The 15457-nt window shown below is 34.0% G+C and overlaps 1 protein-coding gene across 5 annotated transcripts in view; it reads right to left on the bottom strand.

The window, feature by feature from the left end:
- HGF (hepatocyte growth factor) overlaps positions 1–15457 on the bottom strand; it is an 86795-nt gene that overhangs the window by 58258 nt on the left and 13080 nt on the right. For 3 of the 5 annotated variants that reach the window (XM_068973363.1, XM_068973366.1, XM_068973367.1), the window contains exons 4-7: positions 13830–13944; positions 8532–8674; positions 2481–2601; positions 1006–1124 (exon numbers count right to left, since the gene is read on the bottom strand). In XM_068973363.1, coding sequence (XP_068829464.1) covers positions 1006–1124; positions 2481–2601; positions 8532–8674; positions 13830–13944 — 498 coding nt within the window. Of the gene's footprint in view, positions 1–1001; positions 1125–2480; positions 2602–8531; positions 8675–13829; positions 13945–15457 lie in introns of all 5 variants that reach the window. The other 2 variants (XM_068973365.1, XM_068973364.1) reach the window with 2 other exon arrangements.

Raw genomic sequence — 15457 nt, 5'->3', positions numbered from 1 at the left:
ATCATGCCAATCTAAGGAAATATGCAAACCCCTAAGCATAGCCTAGTAATTGTATATTTATCATTTGGTGTGCTGGCACCTGATTATCTGTCTTTCTATTTTTCTCTCCTTATACACATTTTTATATTAGCAAGACAATTTATAACATGATAACACTTACTAAATTTTTGCAATTCTGCTAATTTGAAAGCATTTTAGGATCTTGTTGAAAAAAATAAGACTTCTTATACACAGAAGTAAAAGCATTATCTACATCTAATTATTATCCATGATAACTTTAGAGAAGAATAAAAATGTGTGAGTTAACCATGAAGGAGAGGACCAAGTGTACATATTTAAAGAGATATCACAAAGCAAGTAAGAAAAGAAGCCTTTATCATAAACTCAGGAGAGTAGGGTAAAGGCCAGGATGTAGAAGGGCTATAGGACAGCTAAAATACAAGGTGAAAGAGAATGCAGGCTGTGTACAAGGACAGCCAAAGCGGTGAGAATTAGCTACTAAAGATTAAAGATGTCTGTAAGAATCTTCTATTAGACTCAGTTTTCTGCGTTGCCGCCTCTGTCATTCACCAGAAGAGGTCCGTAGTCAGTTGACTGCTCATGTTATGTCTGGGAGGATAGGTTAGGGAAAGGATACAGGATTGGTAGGTAAGAGTCTAAGGTCCTCACTCTTACAGCCCTAATGACATTATGATACTGCACATAATCCCTTATCTTTTTCTCATTCTGCTTTTTTCTTTTCTTCCTTTCCCTTGATAACATGAGAATGTGTAGGCCTTTACCATGAGTTTGTTTTGTGTGTATTTGACACTTGCATGTGTATCTCAAAATAATGGCTCTCTGAAAATGCAAAAGATTGGATAAGTTTATGTAACACATTCTTATATCGTTAAAACCTATATGCATTAAAGTATCAAATAGTTGTTAACCTGTCTCACTAATAATCGCCTGCTTAGATCCAGTCTGTGAGAGGAAAAGGAAGCAATAAATTAGACCCTAACTTACCGCACATTTTAATTGCACAGTACTCCCAGGGGGTGTCAGGGTCAAGAGTATAGCACCATGGCCTCGGCTTGCCATCAGGATTGCGGCAATAATTATCATCAAAGCCCTTGTCGGGATATCTGCAAACCACACCAAGAAAAGTGTCATGTAAATCTTCCTGGAACATTACCCAGCCCTCAGCTCACAAAATAACTTTTGACTTAGCTTGGATACTATTAACTGGTGAAAGAAGGGATTTTTCTATGTTTTGCCTTACAAGGACTGCTAATCATTGACTGCTGAGTCTATGAATCTGCATATAGTACTAAGGCTAGAGTACCATCTCCTTCAGTAATAAGTTAGGTCCATTTGGCACCTGTCCACCAGTTGAGGTCTCAAACTGAATCCCTTTCTCACAAGCCCAATTAAGGACAGAATTACATACATGTTGACCTTGTGTAGATTCTTTATTAAGAAAACAGGTCCTCTTCTAGAGCAGGCTTAAAGTTCAAACTGAAAGTTAGGTTTCAATAGCTATGTTACTAATGATAGCTCAATTTTGGAGCTAGAGCTTTCTAGGTCATGCCCTCACCTCCACCAGAGTAAAAGACAAACTCCATCACACCACTTTCTCTATACCCACCTCCCTTTAAATTAACAGGGTCCTGAATTGGTGGTTTGCTTTTAATTACTACCATATCCCTTCTGATCTCACTTGAAAGATGAGAGATGCACTTTAAAATAAAGCAGTTTTAATTTCATCTAAAAGAACAACAAGCAAAAAAGAGAAAAAAGAAAGAAAAAACACCATTTGGCAATTTCCAGAGAAAGGGGGAGAAAGACCTTCTTCTGCATTTATTTTTATTTTTATTCTTTATAATAAAAAAGGGGGAAATTTTCAACTAAAACGTTGCCTGTTAAATTTATAGACCAAAATACATATAATTTTTAAACTCAACACGTTCTCCTGAGGAGAAAAGTAAACTTGGTTGCCTGACTTCCAGATAGGCAATTTAAAAATCTACCATAAGAAAGCAGCCAAGGAATAGTTTATTCCACCTTTAGCCTGTGACACGGTGTCATACAATGACCCCACTTTACCTGAGTCACAGGAAGGTATGGCACAAGGAGGAGATTGGCTTTTGGTTAACAACAATGCCATCCTCCCCAGCTTGGACATGTCACAGTGGTTATTATTGAATGCACTTTTATCTTTTTTGCTTCCATGGAAGAGAAAGAGGAAGCATCTGTTAGTGTTTTCCTTTTGTACCCACTGATGCTCCTGTGTTCAGGAGCATCCTGATTTCAGGGACTCTCAACCTAATCAGCCAAGACCAGTTGACGCTGTAGTCAGCACTCTCATGTACCTCATCATAAACCCCTTTGTGCCAAGACTATCAGGAAAACATTATAGAGAGTTTCCATGTAATTTGTCATGGGACAAATTACAGTTTGTAAAGAGGATCACTTGGGAATGTGATTTGGTGGTATTTTACCTTTCTGGCAAGAATTTGTGCCGGTGTGGTGTCTGATGATCCCAGCGCTGACAAATCTTGCCTGTTTCTGTGTGATCCATGGGACCTCGGTAACTTTCCCCATTGCAGGTCATGCATTCAACTAATAAAATCAAAGCATGGCATATTAATTGCTTCTGACAGCAAAATCAAGAGCACCACTGTTCCATTTAAAGAACAGTAAATCACCTATACAGCAAGGGTATTTTCAGGAAAACTTATATACTATTTTAACTTTAAGTTAGGGCTTAATGTCCATTAACAGTGGCATAAAATACTCCCTACAGAACTTTTCACACACTTTAAATGGAATTTTTGTAGTTAGTGTCATACAAAATTACCATAGGGTCAAGATACTACCTTCCTAATTTTTGATAAATATCTGAAAGTTACCTAGAAACTGAAGAGTCCTTGGGAATTTTCCCTTTGTTGGTCTATAATGCCCGGGATCTCAATATCTGTACTGTCAACATAATAGTGCTCCTCTTTCAACTCACCCTCCAGTACATACACAGAAAATGCACCATTTAGAATGAGTACACATCATACTGCTACAGTTAATGCAAAGATCAGGACCACACAGATTTGAGAGACCAGCTTCAAACAGTAATCTAGTACTATTTAAAGAATACAAATATTTTAAAAGAAAATTCACAGTCCCTTTCTATTAGTGAGCATCCATATCGAATACCTGAGCAGACTTACATTTGTATCTAAAGCTTAGGATATGACCTACTATTCAACTTCTTGTACTCACTGTTTTTAAAAATCTATAAACTGATCTAACTATGCTAAATATCACTGGTGATTCTGTGAGGTTAATTAATAGTTTTCTGGCTGGCACCTTAAGCCACACTGAAAAGTCTGAATCATATCAACTAGCTGAAAAAGAGACTTCTCAAATGGGCAGGTTGATTTGATGTAGCACAGCAGTCAGCCTGTGGAATAAATCATTGCTTGGCTTTCCTACGAATCCGGCAAACTTCCCCAAACACATCATTTGTATCTTGTGATTACTGATCATCTAACATTAGCTGAAGTGGGAAAAGATATCAGGGTTTCATTTTATCCACTGGGATCTAGGCTAATGAGTATTTATAGTAATTTGGGATATACTATTAGAATCATCACTTTTGAAACTTTGATTTTTATGATCTAATAAGACATTAACAATTAAATCTCTAAAACATGAAACCATTTGGCCTGATCTATATACTTCTTTGCATGTAGGTTAATCTATGAAGTAAGACAAGAGACAGATTCAGCTTTCTCTCATTTGATACTGAGCTCCCCCAGACAACAGTCGGTAAACCCCTAAGGGGGTCCAAGAGCATGTAGATAAAAGTGCTCTGGTTGGCAAAGATCAAATCCACATAGGTTACATATCATCACATTTCAGCTTTCCATCTGAACAGGATTACAAGCTTACTTAGTCTCCATTTTGAAAAGAAGGTAAGGTTTGATAGGTTCACGTATCATCGATCATTGTTGTCTGCTCCTTTGTATTGAATGGAAGCATGTAATAAAATCCTACAATCACAGATGAGGAATAAATATACACATGTACAATTTCTAATCTTTAATAGTACTTAAGAATCAGAATACACCTATTTGTGTCCATCAGAAAATGCAGTTTATAAGAATATATCCTTTTCAAATTAGAGCGAATATAATTATTTTGGGGGAAATTGTTGTGGGGCATTATTAAAAGAATGTTTCTCCTGAAACTTTAGAAGTTTTAAATTTCTAAAGGGAAATAGCTACACAAATGAAACAGGTGATTCTATACGATGACCACTTTCCAGCATGAGTGGTAGATCAGAGCTTCTCCAGACTTTAATATGCATAAACGTTACTTTGAGATCTTGTCCAATAAAGGACAAGTTCTGACTCAGTGAATCAGGGTTGGGGCATTACTAGCAAGCTCCCAGTGGATGCTGATGCTTCTGGTTCTTGGATCTCACATTAAGTGGCAAGTTTGTAGATAATCTGTTCAATTCTGAAAGTTCTTAGTGTTTGGCCGTAATGGCTTTTAGGAGAGAATGGATTTTCCTTAGACCCTGAAGAATGGATGATATGTGGATAAACTATAAAGGGAGCAAAATAACCTAAATGGTGCCCCAAAAATGAACTAGTATGCTATGTTTATAGTATAGTGAAAGGAGAGTTATGCATGCAGGTGCAAACCTAATGAAGTTGAAAAAATAATAAAACTTAGCATGAATAATGCTCAGTTCTGGAAGGCAATGAAAGTTGTTGTTGGGGTGGGAATTTAAATATATCCTGTGAGGACTGAGATGCTAAAAATATAGTTACATATTCTTTGATCATTCAGTATTTTGAACATGTAAGAAATCATTTGATCCCTGCAGTGAGGAGAGCAAAGCTCACAAAAGTTTTAAGGAACTTACCTAAAACAGAAAATGCCAGATCTGTAACTAGAGCACAGGTCACACCCACAGTCCAGTGCTCTTTCCATTCGCCTAATTGCCTGTCCATCCTATATATTTAACTTGTTTCCTACCCATTCTAACTGGCCATACTTTAAGACAGACTAAAAGCAAAACTTTTAGAAGGTCAGTCTCCCTGTCTTTTTTTAATATTGTCCTCATTACCCTCTTCCCTCTTTTTACAGCAGCCAGTTGTTCTGTTGGTTTCTCACCTATTGGAGGTTACAAGAAATGAGATTGGCTCTCTTATCCAAGGATGAAAAATGTGTGGTTCTTCCTTTGCATCCAACCATCAGGTTAGTCATAAAAATTACTTTGAGAAAGGCAAATTTTGATCTCATATTTACTTCTCAATCTTCGAGAATTCTAAGACTCTTCTAAGTTTTCCCAGCTCATAGTCAAGCCATCCAGGTGTAAACCAAGTCCATCTAAGGACTCAGCTGAAAGCATTAACTAGATAATAGTTCAAGAAGGTAAGCATTGCATCTCCTGTTCTATGCTCTTTTGACTCTCTCTGTTACGGCTAATGTATTACTTAACCATTCCAGAAAGCTCTCCCCTTAAAATTAAAAAAAAAAAAAATTATGTCCCAGTTCTCATAAATTCAAACAAAATCTCTATTCATAAGTAGAATATCTTTTTTTAATTATAGTTCTGCCCTAATTGATAATAGAAAAGTACACACGCTACACATTAATCATAAGTAAGATTAATTTAACACCTTTCTGGTATACTAACCAACTAAACTCAAAAATTGCTCTGTTCCATTTTTCTCAGTCATAAAGTCACAAGTGATCTGAGTTTACAGACTGAAACAACTGTTTTGAAAGTATCTCTCAGATAAATCCAAGCTGGTGATTACTTCAGCAAAACAGAATGTTTAAAATATGAACCCCCATTTATAAATAATAGTTTTATTTAAATCTTTGTTTTTATAAGTCTTTTGCCACACAGGAATTACACATTTAAAGTTATGGCAGAATTATTTGGTATTTTATTTGTAAGTATTTAAAAATATAATTATATAATTTTAGAATAATAAAATGCATTTACTTGAATATTTATCATTTAAAAAACCTGTTTCAATGACAAATGATTGCTTTATTTTAAATCCCAAGCAAATGTTAAAGCAAAAAGTCAGATTTCATATACCTCAATTTTCCATAATCTTTGAATTAAACATTAATGGTAGTATTTTCTTTACATAGTTATGTAAGGTTTTAAATGTGTAAATGAGTATTCATTTTCTTTTGGAATGCTTAATATACTTCAAAGGTTTAACTTATAAGAAAATAACTTCAATCTTTAAATATAAGATATATTTTTATGAACCAAAATTTCAAAATTTCAGATAATTATTTAAAGCAAATATTTTAATATAGTTAGAAAGATTTCAAAAAATATATAGAAAGATTTCAAAAAATATATACTGTTTTACTTGTCCTTTTCCAAATAGTCCAAAGTTGTTTACAGGTACTTTAATTTTAAAATATACAAAATGATGGCATCTTCAATGTTTCATTCATATAAATAACCTTTGGAACTTGACATTTGCAATATCCATATATTAAAATGTCTCACCCATACTATTTAAACATTGTGAATTTTGTGGCTTTTTCCCTTATATTTATATTTTAATAGAAATTTGCATCATATATACATTATTTTGTATATTTTGTATTATCCATTTTGTAAATAACTCTTTCTCTATCAATGTTTGACTATGCTTCTTCTTATTTTAGATCTTCTTTATTAAAATCCTTCTAAAACATTGCTCATTTTAGTATGAGCTTAAATATCAAAGCTCAATTCACAGTCCCTGATATATATTTAGCCCCCAGGACAGGTGCTGGTTTACTTCTCTCACAGGAGAGTTTTGCAAGTACTGTCAGACTACTGAGTAGTTTCCAGAAAAAGTATATCTGCAATCTTTGATGCCACGGTGACCAACAGCATCAAGTGCCATTTGTGCTACTGAACAATGTCCTTTTCTAAGGGAGGTGTGATAATCTCATATCATTAAAAAAAAACATTTGAGATGTATACCCTAATAAGAATGACCAGAAATTTTCCCAGTCATTTATTTAGCACACTTATTTTTTGCTATGTGAATATATTTCAATGAAGGTTCTTCTTATACACCAGGGGTTGAAAAATCACATTCCCACAGACTAGGCACACAGAAAAAATGCTTAACTGTTTAAAGTTTGACCAGTTTGCCTTTCCTTGAAAACACTGTCCCAGGTCAAACAAAACCAATAAATAAAACTCTTTGCCAATCATTTCCAACCTTAAGAAACTGTGATAGCGGAGAAATCCCTAAAAGTAGGGTTTTCTTCCATGTGCAAACGTTAAGACAGGTATTAAATACAGACTTATTCATACAAAACAGACTTATTCATAACGTTATCACAGATCAGTTTATTATTTTTAAAAGAAAAGAAAACAATGAAGAAGTTATAGTGAACAGAATATGATATGGAATGGAAAGTAAGAATTTACAAACAGAGTTGGGACTGGCTCTAGCACATTCATTCAAGAATTTTAAACTAACTAACAACAAAAAACAAATTCGACTTCTCTGTGACAATTAGCTAACAACGGCCTTTTAACGTGATAAATATCAACCTAATATTTAATTAATATTATGGAAGAAATAGTTCAACGATATTTGGTTAATAACAAACAAGCAAGATATCTTACTATAAAAATTGGACAGCATTCCAGCAGTAACCCCCACCCCAAGTACTTCAAAACCCTACCAAATTTTTATCAGAATTTAATCCATGTTTCATTTTGATTTTTAGAATTTTAGTTTCTGACACAACTAAAAAGCCAGCTATTATGTAGCCAGAAACTAATAAAACCACGTACAATGCTGAAATGGTTACTTTTCCTTCTCTTCAGTCATTCATTTTCCACTGGAAAAGTAAGGATAGTGCCCTTTCATGCTGTGAGAGGAGATGAATACGCAGATGTGGAGTGGCTGCCTTCAAGACAGCTGGAATCTATAGATACTTAGTTCCAGACTATGTGTCAAATTGGACTACGTGTCAAATTTGGTTCTAGACACATATTCACCAAAACACATACAGGGCATTCAAAATTTCAGTTACCCCCTTCTTTATTCTCTTCTGGTTCTATATACCCTTGCCACACCACTTCAATATAGACTTGACAAAACATCTGCAGAAGCAGGTTCTAAATGTATAGAATTAGTGTTACAAATAAAGGGCTAAGTGTCATTTGGCTCCTTTTCAGTGAGTAGACTGAGGGAGTAGACTGAGGTATATGAGCTCAAAACAGTTGAGGAGGAAGCCCAAATTTTACTCTACCCAGTGAGATACCTCAGGCTCCTTTGAAATTCAAACTAACTCCCTCCATTACTTTGCATTAATTTGATGATAATCAGTTTTTAACTTTTAAAACATCCTGTAAAAATGCTCAAATAATGATCTACAGTTGCGTTTGAATGGACAGCATATTCATTGTGATTTAATTCAATTCTGTTAACCTTTAATGTGAGCTGCAGTTTTACACAAAGGGGGAACAGAGTGCCCCACATGGCATTCAGGTCATTTACCTTCTGAACACTGAGGAATGTCACAGACTTCGTAGCGTACCTCTGGATTGCTTGTGAAACACCAAGGTCCCCCTTCTTCCCCTCGAGGATTTCGACAGTAGTTTTCCTGTAGGTCTTTACCCCGATAGCTCGAAGGCAAAAAGCTAGTTTTAAAATGATAATCATTACAGTATAAGAGCATGCAACTTTGGGGGGCCTATTAATTTTACTAACTAGTGGATATATTTTCCTGAAAGTGGAGAAATTCTTTACTCTATCTCAGCCATATATATTAACTTTAATTCGATCACTTCCATCCATTCTTAAAATACTTTAAATTTTATAGGCATTTACCTAACTGAATTCTCGTATTCTGCACCAATAAGAATCATTCATGTCTGAATTTGCTAATCATTCTAGAACCTAATTGAACCATAGTTTCAAAGTTCCACTCAAAGGTAGCAAATGATAGAGGAGAGCCCCTGAGGAGAGAACTGTAGAAACGCTGCACTAGGCATTGACATCTCACTATTACATTGTTTATCTGAGATAATTACTTGTTTTTTTATATATTTTCTTATGAATAATACCCCTCCCCTTTTCTTCACAATTGATAAACAAATTGATGAAGTAACAGAAACAAAGATTTTAGACTCAAACTAAACCCGGACTCAAATTTCAGCTCTATCTTACTAACTGGAGACCCCAGTGGGCAATGTAGCCTCTTTCAGCCTGTTAGCTTACCTGTACACTGAGTATAACTATAACTTGTAACATCTTACACCTCATGCAGTTGTTTTGAGAAGTTCAAAGAGACAAGAGTAACTGAGACTTAATAAATGCTACCTATTATTAAGCACACTCCACTTAGTTATTAGATGTCATAGTAAAAGACAGAAATGCTATTCTCTTTAAAAATTTTTGAAGTTTTCACTGTGACTGGAGCGTGGTGCTTTCAGGCTTAGTTCATAGTATTTGGCCATAGACTGAAATACAGTACCTTTGTTTAAAATTTCTAATGCCCTAGTTATAATTTTGTTATCAGCATAAAGTATTTCAACATAAAAGCAGAAAACTCCAAAGCTCTTTTTATTCTTTTGTACTGCTTGTGACCTTGGCCTCAGTGATACTGCATGTGTCTCCTAGACTGCGCATATAAATAGCATAAGTAAAAATATCTGCAGGTAACATTAGTAAGCACTTTTTTGGAAAATCCAACTGTATTTTCAATATTCAGTACAATGTTTTCCATAAAGCTTAATTTCTACTTTTACTGATCTCTGAGTTCTAAATGGTACTTAAACTACAGTCAAATCCAAAGCTTTTAGTCTGTCAGTAAATGCTATTCAAATATGTTTCCTATGCACTTAAACTTTTAGTTAAGAAATAATGATTTTTCATTATGCTGTAGCACATAATAAATAGGAACATGCCTTGGGTACCAAGCAACATTTTGCAAAGAAATCATTTAATTTGGACATGGACATGAAATACAATAAAGTCCTCAGAAAATGTAAATTATTGGTCAAAAATAGTCTAAGAGACTTACTACTAACTAAACAATTTCAAGATATGAATTAAGTATCATTAACATTATGAAATGTCAAAATAGTTTAATTCTTATTTCACTAGCATTTTAAATACTGGAGAATAATAATTAAAATTTGGTCTTATGATTGATACAAATTATAATTAAAGTTTATCATGACTTTACAGTTCTTAACAGTATTTAATTTTCAAAGAAAACAATGGCATCTTTTGTCTTAGTTTTAGCTCTATTATTCCAGAATAAATTAAGATAATCTTTGTGCCATTGCATGAAATGTATTTTCCTTTCATTCTTGCCAGTTATCCAATTTTCCATAGTAAATTTATAATGAAATACTCATTTCTCTGATAGAATCAAAACTGAATTTTACTTTATATTTTTTTCATAAAGCATTGCTTTAACCAAATCTACCTTAGAAAACCCCCCTATAACTCTTTCTTAAAAGTTTGGCTTACTATAGTAATAAGAATAGGTTATTGTTAATCATGAAAACCTACATAGTTGCCCTATACATTTCACTTGACTGGTATACAACACTAGTCCTTAGGCAATTTACTTGCTTTTTGGGTTTTCAACTTGACTTACAAAATGAATGGAGTGAATTAGATTGTTATAAGGTCCTTTATTTTTATCATTTTATGTATGAAGTTTAAAAACCTAGACGATTTAATGCACACATATAAAATACCTGAAGTTTTAGAGATTTTTTTGTTACACACACACACAAAACACATATACATATACACTACACATACACAAACATACACCTTTCCAGTAGATTTGTAAAGTGAAAAAGAAGCTGTGAAGAAGTAATGAATGCGTAAGTCAACAGTTTAGTAGGAAAGATGCAAGTAGGAAGGGAGAGAGATAGAGTGAAAATCTAAAATAGGTATGGGTAAAAGAATAAAGTTTTCCCAACAGAGTTAATAAAAATGAACAAGAGAAAAATATGTGCTACTTTCCACAATTCTGTATCAGTGCATATCAAACTCCTCTTTAGGACACGCAGGGTAAACAGCAGTCTGCGTCATCTCTTCATCCTTTGGTATATATAACTTTTACCCAAATTAACTGGCATTCTTTAGTGTTCTGTGCTTTTCTTTAACATATCTTACTTGACCAAGTGATGAAGCCTAACCCTGTTCTTTGTTCTTATGTGTTCATTCAGCACATATTTATGAAAATCTATTACACCCATGCCCTGTGCCAGGCAATAAGCTCTGTAATAAAATTTTACTCACATGCATACTATTTTTGGTTCTTTGTCCTTGTGAACAAAGCTTATTTTTAGAGAGATAAGTGAAAGAATATGTAAAATTGATTTATATCCAAATATACTTGGAAATATAAATTCGATCTTCTGGGTGCTAGCCACATTTTCTTTTCTTTTAATCTGAACTCTGTTTATAGGCAACTTGATCCATTCCATCATCTGCTTCTTTAATGAATGCTGGGTGGCCAGTGAAGGATACAGATGGAGATATCAGGTCACCTGATTTTCTAGTTAAGCTTCTATACTAATTTCATCATCTATCATCATCTTCCCATTAAGCCACTTGTAAAATATTTCAATTTAGGGAGTCCACAATAAATCACCCTTCTAGACAGAGACATATATAGATATATATTTATTTTTCCACTTTACATACAATTAATCTTAAGTTATCACTTTAAAAGTGTTAACCTATCATTTAGATATTCCAAAGAGCCACTAATTGATGAAAATGTGTTGCTCCCATTAAATACAGAAAATTGATTAACCTATGAAGTCTTCTCTTCCTTAAAGCTCTGTACCATAAGGAAATGTTTGTTGATAAAATAGCTGATTGGACTGGGAAGCTAGTTCCCAGGGAGATCTATTTCACATGTACTCCTTCCTATAGCAGAGAATCACAATCACAGAGAATTTGGGTTGAAATAAGACCTTTGCTGGGTCAGTCCAGTGCACTCTCCTTGACTACAGTAGGATTGATTTCAAACACTATTCCTTTGTTCATGAAATTCTTAGATCCATCTATTTAAGCAAAATGTTTTCCTCACTATGCAGGGACTGGCACCATGCAAATCCTATAAGAGGACAAAACCAATTATATTGTTTGCTTTGTACTATAATGATAAAACTATTTTTGGAGGTATTCATGCATAATTATAAGTAATGAATTTGACAAAAATAATTAGTTGCTTTCTGTTATACAAACACTGTAAAGCTGATTCACTTGGACGCTTGCTGGTTGGCTTTAACTAGACCAGCATCAACGATTTCATCCCAGTGTAGACCAACCAACCCTTTTTCTTTATATGTGGACCGATGAACTCTGTCTCTGTTTACTGAAGTAAATCATCTTGCATGGTTATTCCCCACCAAATGAATGAAAATGAACAAAGTGGGTTCATCAAGGCAAGTAAATCACCACTATTGAAAAAAGAAGTCACAGTATGTATCCTTCTGATTTGCTGAGTATTTAAGGCCCTAAAGTTGTTAAAAGCACAGGTTTTAGAGTGGCACTGGCAGGCCTCAGATTCTGGATATACCACTTGCTAGCTGTGTGTGACTTTGAAAACTTACTAAGATCTTTGCCATTCAGTTTCACCATATAAAAAATAAAACTAATAAAATCACCTACTATGTGGTTCTTGGGGGCTTCCTAGGTGGTGCTAGTGATGTCAATGCAGGAGACACAAGAGACATGGGTTCGGTCCCTGGATTGGGAAGATCCCCTGGAGTAGGAAATGGTAACCCACTCCAGTATTCTTGCCTAGAAAATTCCATGGGCTGAGGAGTGTGGCAGGCTACAGTCTATAGGGCCGCAAAGAGTCAGACACGACTTAGTGACTGAGCACACAGGTGGTTCTTGAGAGGATTAAATGAGATAACCTAGGTATACTGTTTAACAAGGTACTTGGCACATGGTAATCTATATCTTCCAGTGCATCCAATAACCAGCTAGAGCTATTTTAAACTAGTTCCTGTTAAAATTATTTCCAAAATAAGTCTTGAGAAACTTTGGCTATATATAGCTCTCTAATGAGTAGATATCTGTTTCTCCTCCATGATGTTTAAAACTCTCATGGATATTTATTCAACTTTAAATAGCATTCATCTGTTATAATGAACACAATCCTTCTCTTAACTATAGACATTTAATTTCCAAGAAATAAGAAGTTTTCTCCAGTCATTAGGTGCTAGGTGAAAAGGGAAAGTTGGTCATCTGAGACACTAATTTTTAGCAAAGCTCTAAAGAAAAACTGGTGGCTGGGTTATTTCTCCCCAAAGATTCTGATTTAATCAGTCTTTATTGACACCCAAGTGGTAGGATTCATTAAGGGCTTTTAGCGATTTTAATGTGCAGCCGAGTTTGAGAACCACCATGGTTAAACAACATTTGGCTCCTGGGGAAGATCAGAATTTCTCCATCTCCAACTTAGCACAGGCAACCTCTCCACTCCAGCTGCAGAGTGCTGTGCCTTCTCACAGGCAAAGAGAAGGAAAAAAGTTTTTATTACTTTTTTATTATTTCTTCCCAAACACCAATATCTATAAATTGAGGTTTTGTGGTAAAAATAATGTTAGGCTACATCTTAATGATATATATTTTTTATTCTTTGGCTAAATATCAGTTATTAATTCAGATAAGCCTTAGACTAAAACACTTCAGCAAAGTTGGCTAAACTATTACAGAGCTGTAGGATTAATCTGAAGGACTAACCTGGGCCTGCTAACAGACCCGTCCAAGAAAGGCTCTGTCCTCTTTTCTTCGTGCTCGACTTACCTGTGTTCGTGTGGTATCATGGAATTCCAGGGCTGGCATTTGATGCCACTTTTAGTGATGGATACCGTTCCCTTGTAGCTACCACCTTTACCAATGATACAGTTTCTAATGTAGTCTATTAAAAGAAAGCAGAGAAAAATGTTATAACCAGGTGTAATATATGCTATATATATTAAATATAAACATATAAAATTCCATTTGAATCTTTAAGTAATTAATGCTTATAAACCACCACAAATACTGAAATTTCTTGCCTAAAACTTCAATTAATATTTTCAAAATAATGCATTTAGAGTAATCCAAAACAAACAAACAACAAACCATTGAGAAGTTTTAACTTTCTGAGTGTATATCTGGGAAACTCTAGAGATTAGTCTACCTGTTTAATGCAGATTATTCTACATACTCAATTGACGAGGCAAATTTAATTTGGCACAATTATTCGCTTAAGTGCAGAGCCCATTTTAAGAAAATATTAAAAATAAAAATTTGTAAGCCTATTTGAATTCAAGCAGTTACGTTGAGGTAATAGAAATAACTGATCATTTTGTTATAAATGATCTGATTCATTTTTTTTAATTAGAAGATAATTGTTTTACAAAGTTGTGTTGGTTTCTGCCATGCAACAACGCAAATGAGCCATAAGTGTATATAGGTCGCCACAGAGCACCAGGTTGGACTCCCTGTACTATGCAGCAGCTTCCAACTAGCTATCTAGCTTACACATGGTAGTGTATATATGCCAATGCTATTTACTGTCTTTATATCAGTAAAATTGTGTGGGTTTTTGTGTATGTGTGTGTATGTGACAATTACATTATGCTGATTATTATTTTCCATATTTTTTCTAACAGATTGGCTGCTAAATTATAGGACAATCAAATAAAAACAAGCTGTATATTCCTATCAAATGACAGTATATTCAATTAGCAACCCAGAAGATTGAAGATGGTTTTACACAAGATTATGAATCATGTTTAGGATTTATAGAATTATTGAGGTGTATAGAGATCATCTTATTTTCTAACATGAATTAATTTTAATGTAATCTAAGCATTTTCCCTATTAACAAAGAAATGTCTATGTGTATTACTAAATAACTAAATTTATGAAAATATAACAAAACATTAAAATTGAGACACATAGTATTATCAAAAACATAATTCATGATTATTATTTTGTGTGATGAGAGATTATTTTATTGATATAAATCTGCTTTTGAGCAAAGTAAATACCTTGAGAATACAGTATCAAACTATCAGCATAGACAAATTAACAAATAATATGGTCTCAATTCTTTTAAAGATTTTTTTTAAGTATATAACTAGCAATAGATCAAATTACGTTTTCAAAACCTCCACATTTTATTATTACCAGCCATCATAAGTATAACTTAGATTAATTATCCATAGATTAAAATTTAGTTATTAGAAAAAAGTTGTTAAAATTTAGAATACTGTATAAATACACATTTATATATTTATATATATATATAATGTCTTAAACTAATACAAATATATAAAGCATCTTAAACTGATGACTTAAAGTGGCATATTCTAAAGTGAATGTGGAGAATATCAGTCCCAGGAGATGCTACTAGAAATAAACAAAGAGAGAGGGGGTAATCT

Source organism: Capricornis sumatraensis, chromosome 5 (assembly GCF_032405125.1).
Source record: "Capricornis sumatraensis isolate serow.1 chromosome 5, serow.2, whole genome shotgun sequence".
Taxonomy (NCBI): Eukaryota; Metazoa; Chordata; class Mammalia; order Artiodactyla; family Bovidae; genus Capricornis; species Capricornis sumatraensis.
The sequence above is the reverse complement of the archived record's forward strand: the minus strand, read 5'-3'. Positions and strand labels throughout refer to the sequence as shown.